Source organism: Hypanus sabinus, chromosome 4, assembly GCF_030144855.1.
Source record: "Hypanus sabinus isolate sHypSab1 chromosome 4, sHypSab1.hap1, whole genome shotgun sequence".
Taxonomy (NCBI): domain Eukaryota; kingdom Metazoa; phylum Chordata; class Chondrichthyes; order Myliobatiformes; family Dasyatidae; genus Hypanus; species Hypanus sabinus.
This window is the reverse complement of record NC_082709.1, coordinates 165,988,999-166,011,667: the sequence shown is the minus strand read 5'-3', so window position 1 is coordinate 166,011,667 and position 22,669 is coordinate 165,988,999. Positions and strand designations below refer to the sequence as shown.

At 41.6% G+C, this 22,669-nt stretch overlaps 1 protein-coding gene and 1 long non-coding RNA gene across 3 annotated transcripts in view; one reads left to right on the top strand and one right to left on the bottom strand.

Annotated features, from left to right (window-relative positions):
* The window catches only part of LOC132393454 (interleukin-10 receptor subunit beta-like), an 80,139-nt gene extending 77,135 nt beyond the window's left edge, over nucleotides 1-3,004 (bottom strand). The window contains exon 1 of one of the 2 annotated variants that reach the window (XM_059968704.1): nucleotides 2,009-3,004. In XM_059968704.1, the coding sequence (XP_059824687.1) occupies nucleotides 2,009-2,063 (55 nt within the window). In that variant the 5' untranslated portion in view covers nucleotides 2,064-3,004. The remainder of the gene's footprint in view (nucleotides 1-2,008) is intronic. The other variant, XM_059968706.1, reaches the window with a different exon arrangement.
* Nucleotides 3,005-3,717: 713 nt separating this feature from the next.
* On the top strand, nucleotides 3,718-22,119 carry LOC132393456 (uncharacterized). The gene is made up of 3 exons (XR_009511870.1): nucleotides 3,718-3,826; nucleotides 9,102-9,201; nucleotides 18,740-22,119. It is a non-coding gene; the product is annotated as an uncharacterized LOC132393456 (long non-coding RNA).
* The last annotated feature ends 550 nt before the right edge of the window (nucleotides 22,120-22,669 follow it).

The following is a 22,669-nucleotide window of genomic DNA, read 5'->3' as shown; positions in this document are numbered from 1 at the left end:
TCCGTCATACCAAAGAGCTGGTTCACTCGGATATGTAGTAGTCAAACTGATTTTGTTTACGCGTACTTACTTCAAAACTACTTTCAACAAGTTAATCAGCTTTACATACATACAAAGCAAGAATCCAGCAGTCCATAATATACGGGTGGAGGCCAAGAAGTTGAGTAATGTATTGTCATGAGAAATGATGTTTGAAAACAATTATAGTTATGAAACTGGCTCTATGATGGTGTAAACCCGTAATTATTTGGGAAAGAATAAGGTTCTTTATGGATAGATTTGGAAGGAGCTTCCTCAGCTTTTCTGATCTTTGATATATCTTAAAGTGAGGGACACAAAAGAAAAAGAATGGATTTTAGATAAACATCCCCACAAACATAGTTCCCAATACATACCATAATCATAATTTACATATTCTTGAGCTTTGTTTTATAAATCAAGACCATTTATGAGTCATACAGTCAGAAAAGTACAGCACAGACTGCTTGAAGGAGGCTTTTAGCCCAAGAGTGTTTTTGGAAGTGTAGCAGGTGACACAGGTCAGATGAGAGTCAATTTATGTACAGTAAATTCTTTCAAGTTCCAGATATGATAATTTTCAGATAATCTGTCATTAGGGTTTGGGTTGTGGGGTGGAGCTAAGTCTCTACCAAAGGAGGTGTAAGGTGCTCCTTCTCTCCGCTAGCCTGTGGGCAAGACGTAGCACCTGCTTAGCTCCCTGGTCACATGAGCAGCTGGTGCATATCACAAGTACTGATTATGTGACCACTGAAGAGTATTGATATTGGCTGGAGTCACCCATCTTGTAAAGACACTGCCCAGAAGAAGGCAATGACAAACTACTTCTGTAGAAAAATTTGCCAAGTACAACTGTGGTCATGGAAAGACCATGATTGCCTACATTATAGACAAGGTACATAACATTTGGGTAAATATAGAGTAAAATCCCTGTTTTTGCCTTAAAATTGTGCCATGAAATCATTGTCCACCTGAAAAACCACATATGATAAACTTCAATTCTTCAAAACAGCAGTGATATGCCTGTCACCTGATCAAACATTAGATGTGGAACTTAAATCCAAAGTGGCTGAGATTCAACCACTTTGCCATAAATTGAAACCATTCCAATTTAACACATTATTCATCACTTAGCAAAATCACAAGGTTTTCTCATCACATATACTTTAGATAGGCATAAATACATATTAAAGCAATAATTCCACTTTTGCCACATTTACAGAGATTGGAAGCGATGCCCAAAAGCTACCAGAATGTCATTAACACAATTAATACAACACAAGTAATTCTGCAGACGCTGGGCAAGGCCTCGTCTTCTTGAAGAATAATTCTGCCTTAAACATACTGCAGAATTATAGTTGTGAATGTCATCTATAACTTTCTACTTAGTGATACAAACAAAAACATTAATCAGTGTCTAGCACGTCACATACTGTAAAATTGTCAAACACAGAAAATTGTCATTCAGGAGCCCTGCTGAGTCAGAGGATGACAATTGAGAGATGTCATTTGTTGTCCAGTTGGTCTGGGAAGGGAGCACTTGTGTGTAGGGCGATGCGAAGTGGAGCGAAAGGAACGGAAAAGGGGACACGAGGAGAATGGGTTAGGGTGAGAACCAAGGAAATAGGGAATCGGGGATCGTTTAAGACGCACATCGGAACGATTCCTTCAGCGGCGGACAGGGATAAACTGAGAAGGCAAACGGGAGAAAGGGGAGCCACGATCAGAATGGTGGCGGAGCTCTGCGGGTCTATAGAGGGGACCCCCGCGCTCAATTTATCTGGCGCAGACACTCTCCACCCACGCAACGGAGAAGACTCAGGCTGCGTCTGCCCGCTGTCGGCCTAATACAAAGGGCAGCGTCCCCAGCCGGTGCCGAGCCGGAATGTCTCGCTAATGACTTCCACCCGGCTCGATATTAACGTCAACCCGACCACTGCCGCTTCCCCCGCCGAACAGTCGCCCGCCCGTCAGGCAAAACTATGCTCACCGATGGCCCACAACACGCCGAACAAGAAAGTAACTCGGTGCCTGACTGCGCTCATGTCTGCGGCTGCTGCTCCTTGAACCTGACTTCCTCAGTGTCCCAGCGACCGGGCTGGGCCGACACCGAGCTATGTTTCCTCCGCCTCTACGAAAGTAACGCAGCTCAAAAGCAGGAACGAAGCCAAATCACGCAGATCGGCCCAAGTTCCCCTGTTTTTTTTTACAGCACAGAAAGAACAGCTTCAGTTTGTTTCACAGTGGGAACGCCCCCACACCGCTACCCAACCCCCTTCTGTGAGAAAGTACACCGTTCGATCGCTGTTTAAAAAGTGCAATATTATCATTATATATATATACACACATGGAAGAGGGCGAAAAAAACTAAGGACAGAAATATATTCCATCCATAGACTTTAGTGTTTCTATTCACTAAAGCAAGTAACAAGCACTAGGTTTTTGCAACCTTGCGCACCGTTGCGTCTTTCAGTCCAGATAATATCTCAAAACGGTATTGTCATTGTTTTGTCATGTAAATATAATGTATACCTCCTTCTGCGGAGATTCAGCACCAAGTTCAACCATCAGGCTCTTGAACAAAAGCCGATAACTACACAATTAAGGACTCTTATTACTTCATGCTTATTATTCATTGTCTTATTTATAATCTACTTGCTGTTTATTTATTTATGGGCCTGCTGGTGGTGTAGTGGCATCAGCACTGGACTTCAACGCATAAGGTTCAAACCTGGGCAGCGGCAGTATCAGCACTGAAGAAAGGCCTGGCAATCTGCTTCAGTATCTTGCCATGAAAACCCTACGGACAACTACACTATTCATTCACCATGAGCTGACGGTAACCCAACAACATGCCTGCAATTGCACTGTTGGTTTACAGTTTACAGTTCCTGATGCTCACAGTTTACAGACCCTGTCTTCAGTTGCTGTTCTACAGATTTGCTAAGTCTGTCCGCAGGAAAAAAAATCTCAGGGTTATATGTGGTGACATGTATGTACAAGTACCCTGAAAATAAATTTTGACTTTACTTTGAACTTTAGTAGGTTATTTGGTCACATAGGTATAATTGGGCAACACAGATTCATTGGGCCAGAAGGGCCTGCAACTGTACAGTATCTCTAAAAATGTAAAAGTAAAATTACTGCTGGATCAGGAAACTTTTGAATTTTTCAGGTGGATATTGAAAGAATCTGCATTCATTCAATCCCTCAGCAAATTTGTGCCAAGTAGATAGCATAAACAGTTAATTTATTTTTGTGAAGTTGAATGAGTATTAAAAAATAGTGCAATATGATATTTTCATTTCACTTTCAATTTAAAGTATCATCTTCAATATTACTCTGCTGGTGCATTAGTCTCAGTTTTGTGCTCCACTCTCTGGGATGGGACCTGGACTCCCGATTTTCTGAGTCAGGGTGCTACACTGAGGTATAAAGAAAGAAGCACAGATAATTTATTGCCCTGTGCCCTGATTTTCAATTGCACTTTCCTGCCTTTTAAATGAGGGTTATTAGTGGTGTAGAAAGACCAGTTTTCACTTAGTACTCTGTAAGATGGATTCATCAAAATATTCTGAAGATACTTTGGACATTTTCTTCTATTAGAATAGATATTGTTCTACATTTCATACAATTAGTTAATAGTACAGAGATCTGATTGATTCTTCTTCTCTCCTGAAGCAGCTCCTTGATAATGAGAATGACTTGCTTCCACCATGATTTTGCATGTTATGAGCTAGTTGATGATGCTGCTCTTGGAAATGCCATCTCTTCTGCTGATGAGACAGTAGGTGCTTGACAAAGACAGGTGAGTGGATAGTTTGTGAGGTGATGTGCTCCTTATGACACTTACAGAGGGCTGCCGTGTCCTCCCAATGCATGGAGTCGAGTTTTCAATACTATCTCCACCTTGGGCCAAAGACACGAATGAGAAAGTGGGGACGTTACAGTCCTTCACTGAAGCTTCAAGCACAACCTAGAATGTTTTGGTCTTTCTGTGTGGTATTCGTTGCCTGTGGCAGAGATTTGGACAGAATATGAATTTGTGGAGTTTGGGGTCAGAAATATAAGCAATATAGCCTTCTCAACGTCATAGTGCTTCAAGGCCAGGAATATTAGCCTTGGACTGGACACTGAGGTTAGTTCATTTAAACTTCCAATGAACTTGGAGGATTTTGCAGAGATAGTGTGGGTTGTATCACAAATATGAGAAAATCTACAGATGCTGGAAATCCAAAGCAACACACACAAAATGCTGGAGGAACTCTGAAGGCTTGGTAGCATCTATGGAAAAGAGTAAACAGTCAACGTTTCGGGCCAAGACCCTCCTTCAGGACTCATGACGGGTCTCAGCCCAAAACGCCAACTGTTTACTCTTTTCCATAGATGCCGCCTGGCCTTCTGAGTTCCTCCAGCATTTTGTGGGTGTTGCTTGGTTTGGATAGTAGCCATTGGAAGAATAAGAAGGAAAGTAGTCTGTAAGAAACTAAATATAAACTCAAATTTTTAAATTCTGAGAATATGATACGATCAGCATTATTTTCACTGAATTAGAGTCATTTGCTTAAACTGCTCAGTATTTCTGATATAAGTACTTACTTGATGCTATTTTGATCAGGTGATCTGAAGGGTAACCCTGTGCCATCCAAAATAGAGTAGATCTGCTGCCATGTTATTCTTCGGATTTGGGCCTGTTTGTGCAATTGGAGGCCCCTTGAACATGCTTTTGAAGTTAATACCGGTCTGATATAACACACAAAAAAAAAGTATTGGAGGGATACAGCAGCTCAGGCAGAATTTATGGAGAGGAATAAAGAGTCGGCTTTTCATGCCAAGACCCTTCATCAGCACTTCATGAGTTTTGGCATCTGGATTTCTAGCATCTGCAGAATCTCTTGTGTTTATAATGCCTGCCTGAAGATAGTTTGCTGAAATTGGCTGGCACTGTGCAATACAACATCACACTTGTTCCTATCAGCCCGTTATTCTAAATTTGACCTGAAGGCAAGCAATATTTTTTTTCTGGAACTTGCTACTTCATAAAGGAGTGTGCCTCCTGCATTTATGGTCTTGCCCTGTTCAATTTTCACTGCATCCCAGGATCCATATCAAATAGCTGCTGCTGTTATCCACCAAACCTTTCTTCTTGGCAGGCAAGGAATCTGACTCTGAACGACTAAGCTGCACCTTGTTGCTAACGTTGGAGTGACACATTAGTGTAGCAGTTAGTGCAAAGCTGTACAGCACCAGCCAACTGTAAGGGTTTGATTCCTGCTGCTGTGCGTAAGGAACTTGTACATTCTTTCTGTGACCATGTGGATTTCCTTTGGGTGCTCCAGTTTCCTCCAACATTGTAAAGATGTAAGGTTAGAGTTAGTGAGTGGTTGCCATGCTTTGTTGGCACAGAAAGCATGGAGACACTTGCGGAATGCCCAGCACAAACCTCACTGATTTAATCTGATGTAAAGTGATGCATTTCACTATATGTTTCAATGTACTTATGACAAATAAAGCTATGACTGAGATCAAAGACCCAACTTCAAGAGTTTAAAGGGGTTTTACCTCTATCAGGATATGCTGGCTGTCCTGTAATTCCGTGGTAAAAATAATTCTATGTACCATCTAGGTCTTGGAAGTGTTGAGTTGGGATAAATTTTGCCTTCAGTTGAACAGCTTGTCAGCAGTCAATGTGAAAAAGATTGGATACTGAGTACAATGTACTGGAGGCTCTGCTCTCTGCTCAATGAATTGCAACTCAGCTAAGAGCCAACATAAAAAGGGTGGTGAGAAGGGGTGAAATATAGAGTTGAATTTGTTTGTCATGATATTTGTGGAGAAGGTTCCTTCCTGTTCGTAGCCAAGTAACATGGGCAGGTGAGGAAGTACATTGACATTAAGCTGTAACTTCTCTATAAGCAATGAGAAGTAGCTGGAGGAGGGAGTTAAATTCTTAGAAAACAGAGAAGGGTAACCCTAGATGAACACATGTAAATTCCGGGAGGGCCTCATTATTATTTTTAGTACTCTATAATTCAAGATGAACAGACTATCAAATTAATCATTTGTCAGTTAAAAAAAACCAAAATGCTGGAAACACTCGGCAGTATCTGTGCATAGAAAAACAGTTAACATTTCAGGTCTGGGCACTGGTCATCAGAACAGTTAAGTTGATAGGGTGATGGGGGAATAGAAAAATCATTTATGTGGACTTTGAAGTGTTTCCTGGCAGTTCAGTTAAACATTCTTACAGACGTAGCCTAGAAGGGTGCCAAGTAGGGACTGGGCTGTAATCACAGGAGAAGCCAATATTGACAGAAGGGTGAATGAACACTTTAATCAAAGATTGCAGGAAGAATGCCTTCTGGTTGCACTGCGGGAGCTTAACTTTGCCCTTCCAAGGGCATTTGGGGTGTCATGGTACCATAGTGGTTAGCACAACTCTTTACAGTACCAGTGACCCAGGTTCAATACCCACTGCTGCCTGTAAGGAGTCTTTACGATCCCCCTGCGGCTGTGTGAGTTTCCTCCAGGTGCTTCAGTTTCCTCCTAAACACAAAGTACACTGCAGATGCTGTGGTCAAATCAACACATACAAACAAGCTGGATGAACTCAGCAGGTTGGGCAGCATCCGTTGACTGCTCCTTTTGACGGATGCTGCCCGACCTGCTGAGTTCATCCAGCTTGTTTGTACGTGTTCAGTTTCCTCCTACAGTCTAACGATGTACCAGTTGGTAGGTTAATTGGGTATTGCAAATTGTCCCGTGATTGGGCTAGGATTAAATCGGGGGAATGCTGGGCGGTGCAGCTCACAGCCTATTCTGCGCTGTATCTCAATAAATAAATAAGCTTGCATACTTGCATGGTGCACTTTACAGCAAAGTAGAATTTAGGCCAATAAGTGCTAAGATGAGACATATTTCCTAGATTTTATGCATTTAACTCCACACCTCTCCTATCGTCTTGCCTGTTAATGTTGAGGCTGTGTTTCATCATATCTCCACAGTGCAATAGGATGAGGAAACAAATGTTTTTAACAACCATATTTTATGGCAAATTGTGCCTTTACAGCAACATCACTCGAATACCAATAGACTAATATTCTAAATTTTATTTCAGATTCTGCTTGTATGGTTAGTGTTGTCACTCAAGTTGAGTATAATGTTCTCCTCAAGGGTTGTCTATTGGTGGGTCCTCAGGTGGCTGTAGAGGTCAATCAGAGATCTACATACTCTGGTGCAATGTGGGCAAGGGTAAGTTGTAGCTGTGATTAGTAGTTAGGTCTTTTGGTTGTTCAGTCTCTTCATTCATAGCGGCCACTTGTTCTATGCAGCACAGTGGAGACCATTCATATGAATATAAAAAGATAACAAAATAGGAGTAGGAGTCGGCCATTTGTCCCATTGAGCTTGCTCTGCCATTCAATAAGGTCATGGCTGATCTGGTCATGGACTCATCTCCACCCTTTCCCCATAACCCTTAATTCCCCTACTGTGCAAAAATCTATCCAACCTTGTCTTAAATATATTTACTGAGGTAGCCTCCATTGTTTCATTGGGCAGAGAATTCCACAGATTCACCACTCTTTGGGAAAAGCAGTTCCTCCCCATCCCCATCCCAAATTTACTCCCCCAAATCTTGAGCTTATGTCGCCTAGTTTAGTCTCACCCTACCAGTGGAAACACGTTCCCTTGTAGGTTCAGTAACATGCTGTTCAACAAAGCCATCACAAATGCATTCTATGAAGTCCTCCTCAAGACTGCCTCAACCAACTTGATTCACCCAATCTATGTGCAAGTGAAAATCCCCCATGGTAACTGTTGTTCCATTCTTAAATGCCTCAGATATTTCTCTGTTTATTGCCTGTGCCCCTGTAATGTTATTATTCAGTGGCTGATAGGCAAGTCCCGCCAGTGATTTTTTTCCCTTTACTCTTCCTAATCTCCACCCAGATGGATTCAACATTCTGCTCCTTAGATCTAATATCATCTCTCACTATCGCCCTGATCTCATCTTTAATTAAGAGTGCTATCCCACCTTACCTTCCTGCCTATCCTTTCGTATTACCTGATATCCTTGGATATTTAATTTTATCTTAACTTTGCCCTTCCAAGGGCATTTGGGGTGTCATGGTACCATAGTGGTTAGCACAACGCTTTACAGTACCAGTGACCCGGGTTCGATACCCACTGCTGCCTGTAAGGAGTCTTTACGATCCCCCTGTGACCATGTGGGTTACCTCCAGGTGCTCCAGTTTCCTCCTAAACACAAAGTACACTGCAGATGCTGTGGTCAAATCAACACATACAAACAAGCTGGATGAACTCAGCAGGTTGGGCAGCATCCGTTGACTGCTCCTTTTGACGGATGCTGCCCAACCTGCTGAGTTCATCCAACTTGTTTGTACGTGTTCGGTTTCCTCCTGCAGTCTAATGATGTACCAGTTGGTAGGTTAATTGGGTATTGCAAATTGTCCCGTGATTGGGCTAGGATTAAATCGGGGGAATGCCGGGCGGTGCAGCTCACAGCCTATTCTGCGCTGTATCTCAATAAATAAATAAGCTTGCATACTTGCATGGTGCACTTTACAGCAAATAGAATTTAGATAGGCCAATAAGTGCTAAGATGTGGCATATTTCCTACCTTCCTGCCTATCTTTCCATATTACCTGATATCCTTGGATATTTAATTCCCAATCCTCTCCACCCTGCAACCACATCTCTGTGATGGCCACTAAATCATACCACTTTGTACTGATTTGATCCACAAGTTCACTGACCTTGTTTTGAATACTACGGGCATTCAAATAAAGTGCCCTTACACTCATCGTGCTTTTAAAATCTTGTAGTCTTTTACTCTATTGCACTTCAATTTTCTTCACTCTTACTTTCTCTTTTTTATCTTTTGTTTTTTCTTTATCATTATTCACACTTTTTCATTTATCTATACTTCTCCAATCTCATGTTGCACAGCTTCTACCACCACCGCCCCCCCCCCCCCCACCAACCCGAACACGTTTCTTCCAAGTGCATCCATTGAGTGCAAGGTCTTCCCAATTTTCAGAAGTATTGTTCAATTTTTTCAGGCTGATGTTGATGTTACCTTTGAAGCATTTCCTTTGCCGACCAGACGCTCGTTGAACTTTCTTCAACTGGGAGTAAAGAAACTGTTGGGAGAGACATGAGGTAGGCACCTGGATGTCATGACCTATCTGTCGAAGATGGTTGAGATGCTGTACATGTTAGCCTCCTCCATTACACTGGTGTTAGTGCCTCTGTTTGAATAGAGTGGTAGCATCTGTTGATTACTGTACTTGTGATGTATCAATGATTAGGAACATATGCTAAGGAAACCAGTAAGGGAAGTGTTTGTAACTCAACAGTTATTTTTACTCTCTGTAATTTTTGTAGATTTCTATGAAGAATTTTTACCAAAGTTTGGCACCTGAATTTCCTGAATGACAGCTAAAATGGAACTGAACTTGCATCCACAAGAACTGTGAGCTCTTTGCATAGAAACCTTAGTGTAGTCAAACCTGCCAAAATTTACTGAAATATAATCAGACAAACAGGAAGGTATTTTGGAGATGGGGTTAAATTTCCTGAACAGGGAAGGATTCTCAGAATTTGGGGCCCAGTAAGCTAAAGGCACAGCTACCATTGGTGTTACAAAGGAAGAGGAGGATGCAGTCTTTTTGTAAAGTCAAAGCCACAAAGATACCAGGGAAAGAAGAACCTGAGGCCATGAAGGGATGTGAACGCACAGCTATCATGCATGTGCACGTAATGTATTGTGGGTTCTTTTAAACTTACCTCTGGAGATCACTGCAACTCGTTCACTCATATAGATAGCATGCAGTGAGCAGACACATACATAAATGCTGGAGGAACTCAGCAAGACAGGCAGTGTCCATGGAGAGGAATAAACAATCGATGATTTGGGCCAAGACCCTTCATCAGGACAGGAATGGAAAGGGGCTGAAGCCAGAAGAAGTTGATGATGATGCGCATGGTGTGTGGGGGGGGGGGGGGGGTAGAGGGAGAAGTTCCAACTGGCAGGTGATTGGTGAGACCAGGTGGAGGCGAAGGTGAGTGGATGAGGGAGAGGGTTCTCTGTGACACAGTGCCATTCAGTATGAGAAAAGTCTGAAGAGAAGCATATGCTCTAATTGATTTAGTTACATGCCTCACTGTTTAATTACGACATTTAACATCAGAAATATATCTGACTGTGACTGTGTCCCATGATCCTTTCCCTTCTCCAGCTCTGTATCACTTTTGCCAATCACCTTTCCAGCTCTTAGCTTCATCCCACCCCCTCTGGTCTTCTCCTATCATTTTGCATTTCCCCCTCCCCCTCCTACTTTCAAATCTCTTAGTATCTTTCCTTTCAGTTAGTCCTGATGAAGGGTCTTGGCCCGAAACGTTGACAGCACTTCTCCCTATAGATGCTGCGCGGCCTGCTGTGTCCCACCAGCATTTTGTGTGTGTTGTTTGAACTTCCAGCATCTGCAGATTTCCTGGTGCCTGACTGTGCCTCCTTGTTTTCCTTCTGGATGTTAATCTCCCCTTTTCTGGAGGTCTGGTTCCCTGCTTTGAGAGGCAATAAATATCCAGCTGGGTGACTATTCTCCAGGAATGTACCTGGACAGAGGGTATAAAGGAAATTGCTTGTAGACTCCTTGCCTGGCTATCACACAACTCAGCTCAAGACCTTTTAATATCAAAACCAGTTGTAAATACCTGTGATATGACATGAAAAGTATTTTGATAAGAGTGGCAACAAGTCACAAAATCTTTGGAACCTACTCTCTCACTCATTACGATCACCGTTTCCCACTCTGATTCCCAGAAGCCTTGATTGTTTTGTATTTATGGATCTATCTACCTCACCCTTACATATACTAAAAGTCTCATTATCCACAGCTCCTGGAGAACACCTCTCTGTATAAAGAAATTCATCCTCTTCCCTATCCTATATCATCAATCTCTTCAAAATGGATTGTGCCAAATACTGGATAGAGCAATTAATCAATCTATCAATAGGGTTGACAATGTTACAGGTGAATGCAGAAAGTGGTAATTAAAGCTGATACCTATCTTGGGAGTACATTTACCAGCCAACCAGTTAGGATGTTACTATTGATGTCATTTTCATTTTTAACAATATTTTTTTAACTATTCTGTCTCTAATTTACTCATTCAGATTGATTTATAACTCGATTCCATTTAGCTATGCATGGAAAAATACCCTTAGCTAACAAAATGCATTGCATCACTCTTGGAAGCCCTAATTACATGACCATGCACAATCATTGTGGGGGAGGTGGCGGGGAGTTCCAGTTTCAAGTGGAAGCCATCTCCTCATGCTCGATTTTCTTCTTTCTGCTTGATGCCCAACAGCTTTACATATTTGTATTAGGAAGGACTTTGCTTTTACCCTACTCCATTTGTGACAGGTCATGAAAGGTTAAAAAAGAGGAACACTTGGTTCTCAAACTTTGTTATTCTTAATCATCAGAACAAATAAAACCAAAAATACAAATTGTAGAAAATGGAGGACGAAGTCAGCAAATGAGGCAGCAAATTTAGACAGGGAAATGGTTAATGTTTTAGGCTTATGATTCCTCATCAGAATGGAGTAAGAAAGAAATGCAGGTAGGTTTTCAGTAAGAATGGTGAGGAACAAAATGGATAGTTGAGATAAACACAAGAGTTTCTGCAGATGCTAGAAGTCTTGAACAACACACACGTAAAAAGTTGGAACAATTCAGCATCGCTGGAGGGGAATAAACAGTCAAATTTTTGGGTTGAGACCCTTCAGCAGGACTGGAACGGATAGAACAGAAGCCAGAATAGGAAAGTGTGGAGGGGAAGGAGTACAAACCGGCAAGTGGTAAGTGAGGGGGAAGGTGCTTCCTCGGGTAGGAAGATGAAGTAAGAAGCTGGGAGGGGATAGTGGAAGAGATAATGGGCTGAAAAGGATAGAATCCAATAGGAGAGCACAGTGGACCACGGAAGAGAGGAAAGGAGGAAAGGAACTAGGGGGAGGTGGTAGACAGGTGAGAAGAGAAGAAGTGAGAGGGTAAATAGAATGGGAAATATTAAAAGAAAGAAGTTGGGGTGGGGGAAGAAATTACTGGAAGTTGGGGAAGATCATAAGACTATAAGACATTGGAGCAGAATTAGGCCATCTGGCCTATCGAGTCTGCTCTGACATTCAATCATGGCCGATCCTTTCCCCCCCTCCTCAACCCCAGTTTCCAGCCTTTTACCCATAATCTTTGACACCATGACCAATCAAGAACCTATCAATCTCTGCCTTAAATACACCCAGTGACCTGGCCTCCATAGCTGCACGTGGCAACAAATTCCACAAATTTACCACCCTTTAGCTAAAGAAATTTCTCCACATCTCTGTTTAGAAAGGGTGCCCCTCTATCCCAAGGCTGTGCCCTCTTGTCCTAGACTCTCCCACCATGGGAACCATCCATTCCACATCTACTCTACCTAGGCCTTTCAACATTCCAAAGGTTTCAATAAGTTCCCCCCTCATCCTTCTGAGTTCCAGCGAGTACAGACTCAGAGCCATCAAACATTCCTCATGTGATAACCCTTTCATTCCTGGGATCATCCTTGTGAACCTCCTCTGGACTCTCTGCAAAGCCAGCACATCTTTTCTTAGATGAGGGGCCCAAAACTGTTCACAATACTCAAGATGAGGCCTCACCAGTGCCTTTTAAAGCCTCAGCATCACATCCTTGCTCTTATATTCTAGACCTCTTGAAATGAATGCTGACATGACATATGCCTTCCTCACCACCAACCCAACCTGCAAGTTAACCTTTGAAGTATTCTGCACAAGGACTTCCAAGTCCTTTTTCATCTCAGATTCCTGGATTTTCTCCCCATTTAGGAAATAGTCCGCACATCTATTTCTACTACCAAAGTCCATGACCATGCATTTTCCAACATTGTATTTCATTTGCAACTTTCTTGCCCTTTCTCCTAATCTGTCTAAATCCTTCTGCATCCACCCTATTTCCTCAACACTACCTGCCCCTTCGCAAATCTTCATATTGTCTGCAAACCTGACAACAAAGCCATCTATTCCATCATCTAAATAATTTATATACAGCATAAAAAGAAGTGGTCCCAACACTGACCCCCGTGGAACACTACTAGTCACTTGCAGCCAACCAGAAAAGGGTCTTTTTATTCCCACTCACTGCCTCCTACCAATCAGCTAATGCTCTAACCATGTTAGTAACTTTCTTGTAATACCATGAGCTCTTAACTTGTTAAGTAGCCTCATGTGTGCAACCTTGTCAAAGGCCTTCTGAAAGTCCAAATATACAACATCCACTGCATCCCCTTTAACTATATTACTTGTAATGTCTCCAAAGAATTCCAACAGGTTCGTCAGGCAGGATTTTCCCTTAAGGAAACTATACTGACTTTGTACTATCTTGTGCTACCAAGTACTCCATCACCTCATCCTTAACAATTGACTCCAACATCTTTTCAAACACTGAGGTCAGGCTAACTGGTCTATAATTTCCTTTCTGCTGCCTTCCTCCTTTTTTTTTGTAATTTATTTTTTTATTGAAGTTCATCATCAAACAAACATTTCCATAAGATGTATTTCAGACATTGTACATATATATCATATAATCATATATGTCACAAATCTCCACATAGTATTTATCTGAGGTATACAATTATAGAAAAGAATGGAGAGAAAAAAACAAACAAAAGGAAAAAAAAAACTATGTACAAGCAGGGAGTGTTCTTTCTTAAAGAGCGGAATGACATTTGCAATTTCCAGTCCTCTAGCACCATGATTTTTGAAAGATTATTTCTAATGCCACCACAGTCTCTAATGCTACCCCTTTCAGAACCTTAGGGTGCAGTTCATCTGGTTCAGGTGACTTATGTACCTTTAGGTCTTTCAGCTTTTTGAGCACCTTCTCTCTTGTAATAGTAACTACACCCACTTCCCTTCCTTCACACACTACAACATCAGGCACACTGCTAGTGTCTTCCACAGTGAAGACTGAATCAAAATACCCATTTGGTTCATCAGCCGTCTCCTTGTCCCCCATTATTTTTTCTCCTGCCTCATTTTCTAGCAATCCTATATCCACTCTCATTTCTCTTTTATTTTTAACATACTTGAAAAAACTTTACTATCCACTTTTATTATTTGCTAGCTTACTTTCATATTTCATCTTTTCCCTTCTAATGATTTTTTTAGTTGCTCTCTGTAGGTTTTAAAAAATTTCCCAATCCTCTACCTTCCCACTAATTTTTGCTTTGTTGTATGCCCTTTCTTTTGCTTTTACAATTGCTTTGACTTCCCTTGTCAGCAATGGTTGTACCATTTTACCATTTGAGTATATCTTCAGTTTTGGAATACATATGTCCTGCACCTTCCTCATTTTTCCCAGAAACACACACCATTGCTGCTCTGCTGACATCCCTGCCAGCAGTTCCTTCCAATTTATTTTGGCCAACTCCTCTCTCATACCACTGTAATTTCCCTTACTCCACTGAAATATTGCTACGTCAGACTTTACTTTCTTCCTATCAAATTTCAGGTTGAACTCAATTATGATGTGATCACTAGTTCCTAAGGGTTCTTTTACCTTAAGCTCCCTAATCACCTCCAGTTCATTACGTAACACCCAATCCAGTAGGTAGCTGATCCCCTAGTAAGCTCAACAACAAACTGCTCTCAAAGCTATCTCATGGGCTTTCAACAAAGACACTCTCATGAGATCCATCACCAACCTGATTTTCCCAATTAGCTTACACGTTAAAATCTCCCATGACTACCATAACATTGCCCTTTTGACACGCCTTTTCTATTTCCTGGCGTAATCTGTGGTCCACCTCCCAGCCACTGTTGGGAGGCCTCTATATAATTGCCATCAGCATCCTTTTACCCTTGCATTTTCTTAACTCAACCCACAAGGATTCAACGTCTTCCGATCTTATGTCACATCTTTCTACCGATTTGATGCCATTCTTTACCAGTAGAGCCAACCCACCCACTCTGCCTATCTTCCTATCCCTCTGATATAACGTGTAACCTTGGACATTCAGTTCTCAACTACAACCATCCTTCAGCCACGATTCAGTGATGTCCACAACAGCATACCTGGCAACCTATAATAGTGCAACAAGATCATCCACCTTATTTCTTATATTACACACATTTAGATACAACACGTTGAGTGCAGTATTTGCTATCCTTTTTGATTCTGCATCCCTAACAATTTGATACTCAGCCGGTTGGCTGCAACTAAGTCCCATCACCTGCTTTGCCCTTCCTGACAACCTGAATGCACACTGTCTTTACTTAGTGATGTTTAAGCCATCAGGTTGGAGGCTACTCATTTGGAATACGAGGTGCTGCTCTTCCAGCCTGAGCTTAGCCTCAACACATCAGTGGAGGCCATGGTCTGATATCTCAGAATGGGACAGAACAGTTGAAATGGGTTAATGTTATCAACACATTAAGCTGTTTAGACTGGTACAAGTAGGATTTTAAAAAATGATAATGAAAAATGCTGGAAAAATCAAGGGAGGCAAGCAGCATCTGTCGAAAAATATTAAGGGTCCTGGCCTTAATTTTGACTGTTTATTCCTCTCCATAGATGCTACCTGACCTGCTGAGTTCTTCTAGCATTTTGTGTGTGCTGCTCTGGATTTCCAGCAGCTGCAGAATTTCTTGTGTTTATGGGAAAAGAAAAGAATATTACAGATGAGGGACCTGAGAAAAAGAGAAATAATCAACTGACAGCAAGATGTGGGTGAGATCAAGGGGATTTTTCTGCTGAGTGATTTAATGTAGCGGATGGAAGAAGGTATGTTTCTGTGGTTTGTGGTGGAAGTGAGTTTGGCATTCTGCTACAGGTTTAGCAGAACAGACTGTACAAGAGAGGAAAAACGGGATGACAAGCAAAAATGGTTTTGATCCTAGACAGGATGAGAAAACATGTAATCTAAAGGTAGAAAATGTATTTTTAAGTGCAGAAGGTCACAGCCAGAAGATGAGGTATTGTTCCTTAAATTTACATTGAGTTTCACCGTAAAAGAGCAGGAGATCAGAATGCAGGTGAATTAAAATGGGAGACAACTGGAAGCCTAGGGTCATTGTTACTGACTGCAGGTCACCCAATCATGGAGTGATCACTCAGTTAGCATTTGGTTTCTCCAAAGTAGAAGAGACCTCAAAGGAAGCGATTAAAGGACAGGTGTTGCACCTTTTGTAATGGCACACAAAAGTGGTGCCCGCAGGGGAGACAGAAAGAAAGGTCAACTTAATTTGCCACACGTACGCTGAAACACACCATGAAATGCATTGTTTTCGTCAATGACCAGCACAGTCCAGGGATTGTGCTGGAGGCAGCCCGCAAGTGTCACCATGCTACTCTACCATGTCGCCCTTAGTAATAAGTGGGGATGGAAGAAAAGGCAAAGGAGACATGATGGAGTTGATCCATTTGAATTAATGAAAGGGGGGGGGGGACTATGAGTCAGAAATAATGAAGGATGATCTGTTGATATGATGGTGATATATAAGTAGAGGCTGGTGGGGTGGAAAGTAAGATCTCTTCTCATTTTGTCTAGAAGGAGAAGGGGGGAGAGCGGAGTCATAGAAAATGATTGATATGCAGTCAAGGCTCTGTCCACTAGGGTAGAGAGGAAGCCACAATTAAGAAAGAAGGAAAATCAAGGTCGCCATGGGAGGTGTGGGCTTGTAGTGGATATTGGTGGTTAGAAAGTGCAGAAGGAGTCAGACAGAAACAATGTGGAGGTGAGAGCAAGGTAGAAATTGGCTGTAATTTTTGAGTTATGCATGAGTGCAAGAAGCAGCACCAGTACATTTGTTGGTGTACCAGAAAAAGCACTGAGGGAGTGGGCTTGAGCAGGACTGAAACAAAGGCTGTTCCACAAGAAAATAGGTGTAGCTAGACCCTATGCAAGTGGCCATACCTCTACCTGTGATGTGGAGAAAGTGAGTGGAGTGGTAGAAGTTGTTTAATGTGAGGACTCTTTATGGTAGGTGAATGGGTGTGTTGGTGAAGATGGTTGAGCCATTGTTAAAGGAAGAAGGAAAAGGACATGGGTCCATCTTGATGTCAGATGGAGGTGCAGAGTGATTGGACGTTCATGGTGAAGATGAACTGGTTAAGATCTGAAAATTGGAAATTGGTCAAAGTGGCAGAGGACATCTGAAGTTTCAGTGATGTAAGGGAGAAAGTAAGGGAGAAAAGAATGGACAAAGGGAGAAAGATTATAGTGAGGTCAGTTGGTCAAGAGCAGGCTGAGTCAATAGGCCTACATGGAGAGCTTGTCAAGTGAACTTTAGGCAAAGGAGAGAGGAGAGTAGTGCATTGCTGGAGCACACGTTTAGAAGCTGTAGAGACAAGATCTCCTGAGGAACTGAGGTTGTTATCATGTCGGAGAAAATGGACAGAAGCTTGCTGGTGAGATCATGATCCAAAAAAGGTATGATGGTACATCGGTGAGCTGACCCAGAGTTTCCAAGAAAAGAGGTCAACTAATCAGATGAAAGAGGCATCACCCTTGTTGCCAGGTTTGATAACATCAGGGTTGGTTCTTAGTGGGTTTGCTGCAAGTTCTGAAGAGGATTAGATTAGGGTGAGTGGGGAATTTCCAGCATCTGTAGTTATTTTTGCTTCTCAAGATATAAACTAACTTTGTTTTCCAGTAGTTTTGGTATTCCCATCATTGTAAGCACCCACAGCAAATATCAACAAGCGGAGACGAGCTTGATCGAGTTAAAAATACTGAGGACCTTTGATACTGTAATATGATTTAATATCACTGATGAAGCGGGAGCGGAATACAAACACAAAGTCAAGCAAAAACAGTTGTTAACAAGAAATCACTGGCCTTGTAATTGGGGAACTGACTATTGGCATGTGCAGCTTGTGAATAAGTACCGAGAAGGGACATAGGAAGTTGCAGTTCTTGGTGCCTGACTTAATTTGCACGCAAACAGAAATGTCAACTCTCTTGCATTTCCCTTTTTTAATTAAAGTATTCAACAATCTTGTATTTATTTATTCCACACAAAAGGGTGTTTTCAACTGGGAATGGCATTTTAGGAGGGCAAAGAATTGACATAATAGTGATTAAGGTAACAGAGATAAATTACATCCTCAAAGTAAACATTTTCTTTCCTGTTTCAATCTTTATTATTTTTATATCTATAATTGTTTAATTTTGGCTGAATGAAAAATTTTAAAAATCGTAGCTCTGTTTGCTGTTGATGCTCACTTTAAGCAGTTTTCACAACTAATGTCAATATTTAATTTGTTTAAAATTTTCTTAAAATGAAGATACTGTAAGTCGCAATATTGTGTTGTGATATTATCATTTGCATTCAGCTCATTGGAGGTTTTCATAAGAAATTATACGTATCCAAATAATAAAAATATGCAGATTTCTCAGATAAGGAATCCCTTGGAATGCAATAACCTGAATCCAACCAGTCAAAATGATTTCTCAATGGCCATAATAAAGGAAAGTAAGAATTTTGCACTTCAGGGCTCATCTTTAGGTTAAGGCATCATCATTAATTTTGTCAGCACTTTCTGCTCTATGGAGTCTGAAAATCAGATTCAGGCTGATAAACTTCCTTCATGAATCTGAAATTATAATTCTCTCTCTCTCTCTTTATCCACAGAAAGTGCTTGAACTGCTGAGAATTTCCAGCATTTTCTGTTCATGTTTCAGATCCACCGTGTTCACACAGTATTTTGCCTCTGAAGTCATCTTGTTTGGCTATTAGTGAACAGAACAGCAGTGGATTCTGGTTTGTTCCCACAAAACTGATGGAGGCAGGGTGTCAGCCAAGACCCAAATGAATCATGAATATTCCAGTACAAGAGCAAATGAACAGTAGCTCATGAGAGAGGTCTTCAAGCATCTGACAAGGAAAATGAAAACTCAGAATTTTGGCTTTGGAATTATACCAGTGAATGATCCCTTAAAAACTGTAACCTTTTCTTTATATCATTTCATAACAGATTTCCAGTGGTGAGGAAGGCACGTAGCATGTGTGCCTTAATTGCAAAGGCATTAAGTACAAGGTTTAATATCAAGTTATAGTCATACAGAACGGTGGTTAGGCTCTACTTGGAATGTTGTGTGCAGTTCTAATTGCTACACTATAGGAAGGATGTGATTAAGCTAGAGAGGGCATAAAAAGGATTCACAGGGAATTTGCCGGGAATGGCGGACTTGAGTTATAAGGAGAGTTTGGGTAGGCTGTATCTTTTTTTCCCCTGAAGTGAAAGAAGCTGAGAGGTGATGTAATTGAGGAATATAAAATTATGGGTGGCATGAATAGGGGAGATGGCCTGCATCTTTCTCCCATTAGTAGGAATTAATAAGTTTATTGTTATGCATATAAGTGAACTTCTTGTTCGCATGAAGCTTACAGCTTAAATAGTAAGACCTTTAGACCATAAGACATAGCAGAATTAAGCCATTTGGCCCATTGAGCCTGCACCACTGTCCCATCAATAATGACTGATCTATTATCCCTCTCAACCCCATTTTAACACCCTGACTAATCAAGAACCTATTAACCACTTTAAATATACTCAATGACCTAGCCTCCACAGGTATCTGTGGCAATGAATTCTACAGATTCACCACCCCCTGTCTAAAAAAAAATCCTCTTAATCTCTGTTTTAAATTGATGTCCTTTTATTCTAAGGCTCTTCTGGTCGTGCACTATAGGAGACATCCTTTCCTGCTGTCAAGGCCTTTCAATATTTGATTGGTTTCAATGAGACACCCCCCCCCCCCACCATTCTTCTAAACTCCAGTGAGCTCAGGCCCTGTATGCATGGTAATGATAAATACAAAAATAATTACAAAGAGAACAAAATAGCAGAATGTGGTGCAGTCTGAATTTGTGTAAAAACAGAATGTTTAAGTAAGAAGCTTCCTTAGGTTTGGACTTCCAGGAGTTGAAGATCCTTCATGTTTTTCCAGAAGGCAGACAAAATAAAAGGGAATGGCCAAGATGGCAAGCATCCCTTATCAATACACCAGCCTACCGGATGGACTGAATGAAAGGAAATGATATCCTCATATCCAAGATGGTGGCGTGATGCAGCTTGCAACGGCCACTCCGGAGCTGATTATCTGTTACTTGTGAAACAGGGTGCCGTGTGCAATCATAATCGGATGAAAAACGGACATGGGAGCATGGAGGAACATCTGGGACATCTGGAAATCTCCAGGAAGATCTTCTTCGTTGCTGCTGCTGCTATGAGGTCCGGGTCTCTGCTGGGAAGAACAGGCCCCTAGTCCTTGGGGTTGCATTGCCATTGGCTGTTGGCGGGGGCGTCTTAATACGCTCAGCAGAGGATGGTGCTTGGAGAAGCTGTGCCGGAGGGGATGGTCGGAGGCTTGGAGGTTCAAAGGACTCGGAGTCCGCTGTGGTCGGAGCGCTTTCACTGAGTGCTGTGTCTGTGAGGCTGGGTTTGATGGAGCTTTCATTGTGTGCTGTGTCTGCGAGGCGGAGTCAGGCCGCGCTGTGGAAGTTCATAGCGGGGGTATTCCCTTCTGCCGCCGGCGTGGGATGACGAGTCTATTGGGACCCTGAGGACTTGTGGAAACTGTCTGGTGATTTCTTTTGAACTTATGATCTTTTAACATCTTTGGACTATTTTTACTGTGCCCATGGTCTGTTTTTTTTAATCAATTATGCAATTGTTAGCACTGTTGTAATTATATGTTGTAACTATGGTTTTGTGCAGGTCTTGTAGCTTTAGTTTTTGGTCTTGTTTTGTCTGGTGGGATTGGAGCTCCTTTCCGGGGAACGCACTGAGACGGTAGCGTGATATTAATATGCAGCAGCCTCTCCAGACTCTGTTTTGGGGATTGCCAAACATTATGCGGATTTTCTGGCCTAGTCTGTTTTGTCGTGTGCTTTTGTGATATCATTCTGGGGGAACATTGTCTCATTTTTTAACTGCATTGCATTTGTGGTTTCTAAATGACAACAAACTGAATCTGAATCTGAATGACGAGCCTGTGATGGACTGAAATGTGTGCTTACCACTCTCTGCAGGTTCAGATGGCAAACAGAGCAGAGCAGTTACCTTAGCAGGTTGTAATGCAACCCCTCAGAATTATTTCTGTTGCACGAGTGTAGAAATTTGAGAGAGCCCTTGCAGACACGCTCAGTCTTCTCAGATGCCTGAGATGTGATAATCACCCTTCTTGATCACTGATCTTGAACAATGTTCTGACACATAGGCACAACGTTTTCAATTTCTTTTCTGGACTCCATCTCATCATTATTGTTGATGCATCTGATAACAGTGGCATCATCTGTGAACTTAAAGGTTGAGCTGTGTTATACCTGACGTTCACAGTCACAGATATAGAGGGAGTAGAGCTGAGAACTGGGCTCACAACCCTGAGGTGTTCTAGTGTTGAAGGACAGGGAGGATGAAGTATTATGGTCAATTCTAACTGACTGGGGTCCACCAGTCAGGAACTTTATCTGGAAGACAAGTGCTGGTGAGGGCCTTTACTAGTCTTTCAAAGCACTTCATTGTTGCTCTATGTTAGAGCTACTGGTCATTGAGACAAGACACCTTTCATGGGGAATGAAATTAAATGTTCGGTTGAACCAGATGGCGATGGTTGACTGGTGAAGTGAGAGATTGAAGAGGTCAGCAAAGACAGTGACCAGATGACTGGAGCCTGTGCATGTCAACAAGCAAAGGGGAGGTGGGTGAATGGATTAAGACATCGATGGAAAATCATTGGTTGAGTTTACACTCAGAAGGTCAAAGACAAGAGCCTTTAGGAGTATCCCCAAATAGAGCATAGCATTAATTTTACTCAGCTCTGCATAGATCTGAGCTGAGGCTGGGGCCTGCTCCAGCTGCACCAGGCTTTGTGTCTATGGACTCATTTTGTTCTGAATGCTATTTGCTTACTTTTATTATTTGCACGATTTGTTTTTTTTTGGTTTGATGGTGTCCTTGTGGGTTCTTTTGCGTTTGCCTGTAAGGAGCTGAATCTCAATGTTGTATAATGTATGCATACTTTGATAATAAATCTGCTTTTAACTTTGAAATGGAAATATATAGTTTCAATTCTGTATTGACTCTCATTATTCTGTTCTAATTTTATCCTTCTCATTTTCACAAATTGCTCTTTCGGCCACAAAATGAACAACATTAATGCCTCTGAGACATCTGCTGTGAAGGTAAATGGTTTTTGCTAGATTCAAAATAAATAACAATTCAAGGGATTTATGGTAACCTTTTGAGGAACTGTGACTTAAGCTAGCAATGGTTTCATACTGAAAGTTATTTTTAACTTGATTTTATAATGAGTAACACTATAGATCTTTTAACCATTGCCCACCCAATGTCACTTTATTGCAGTTCTTAAATATCAGAACAAAGTAGATTTGTCAAGAAATTGGATTTTTGAGACTATGTCGATTGTTTTTTAAAACTTTGAATATTAATAATATGCTAATGTAGGGAGGGCTCCAGCCACAATACTTCTACAATTCATGGCAGTGCATGTGGACTACAGAGGCTTCTCCTGTAGGAGGAGTTTTTCTAGTCATATC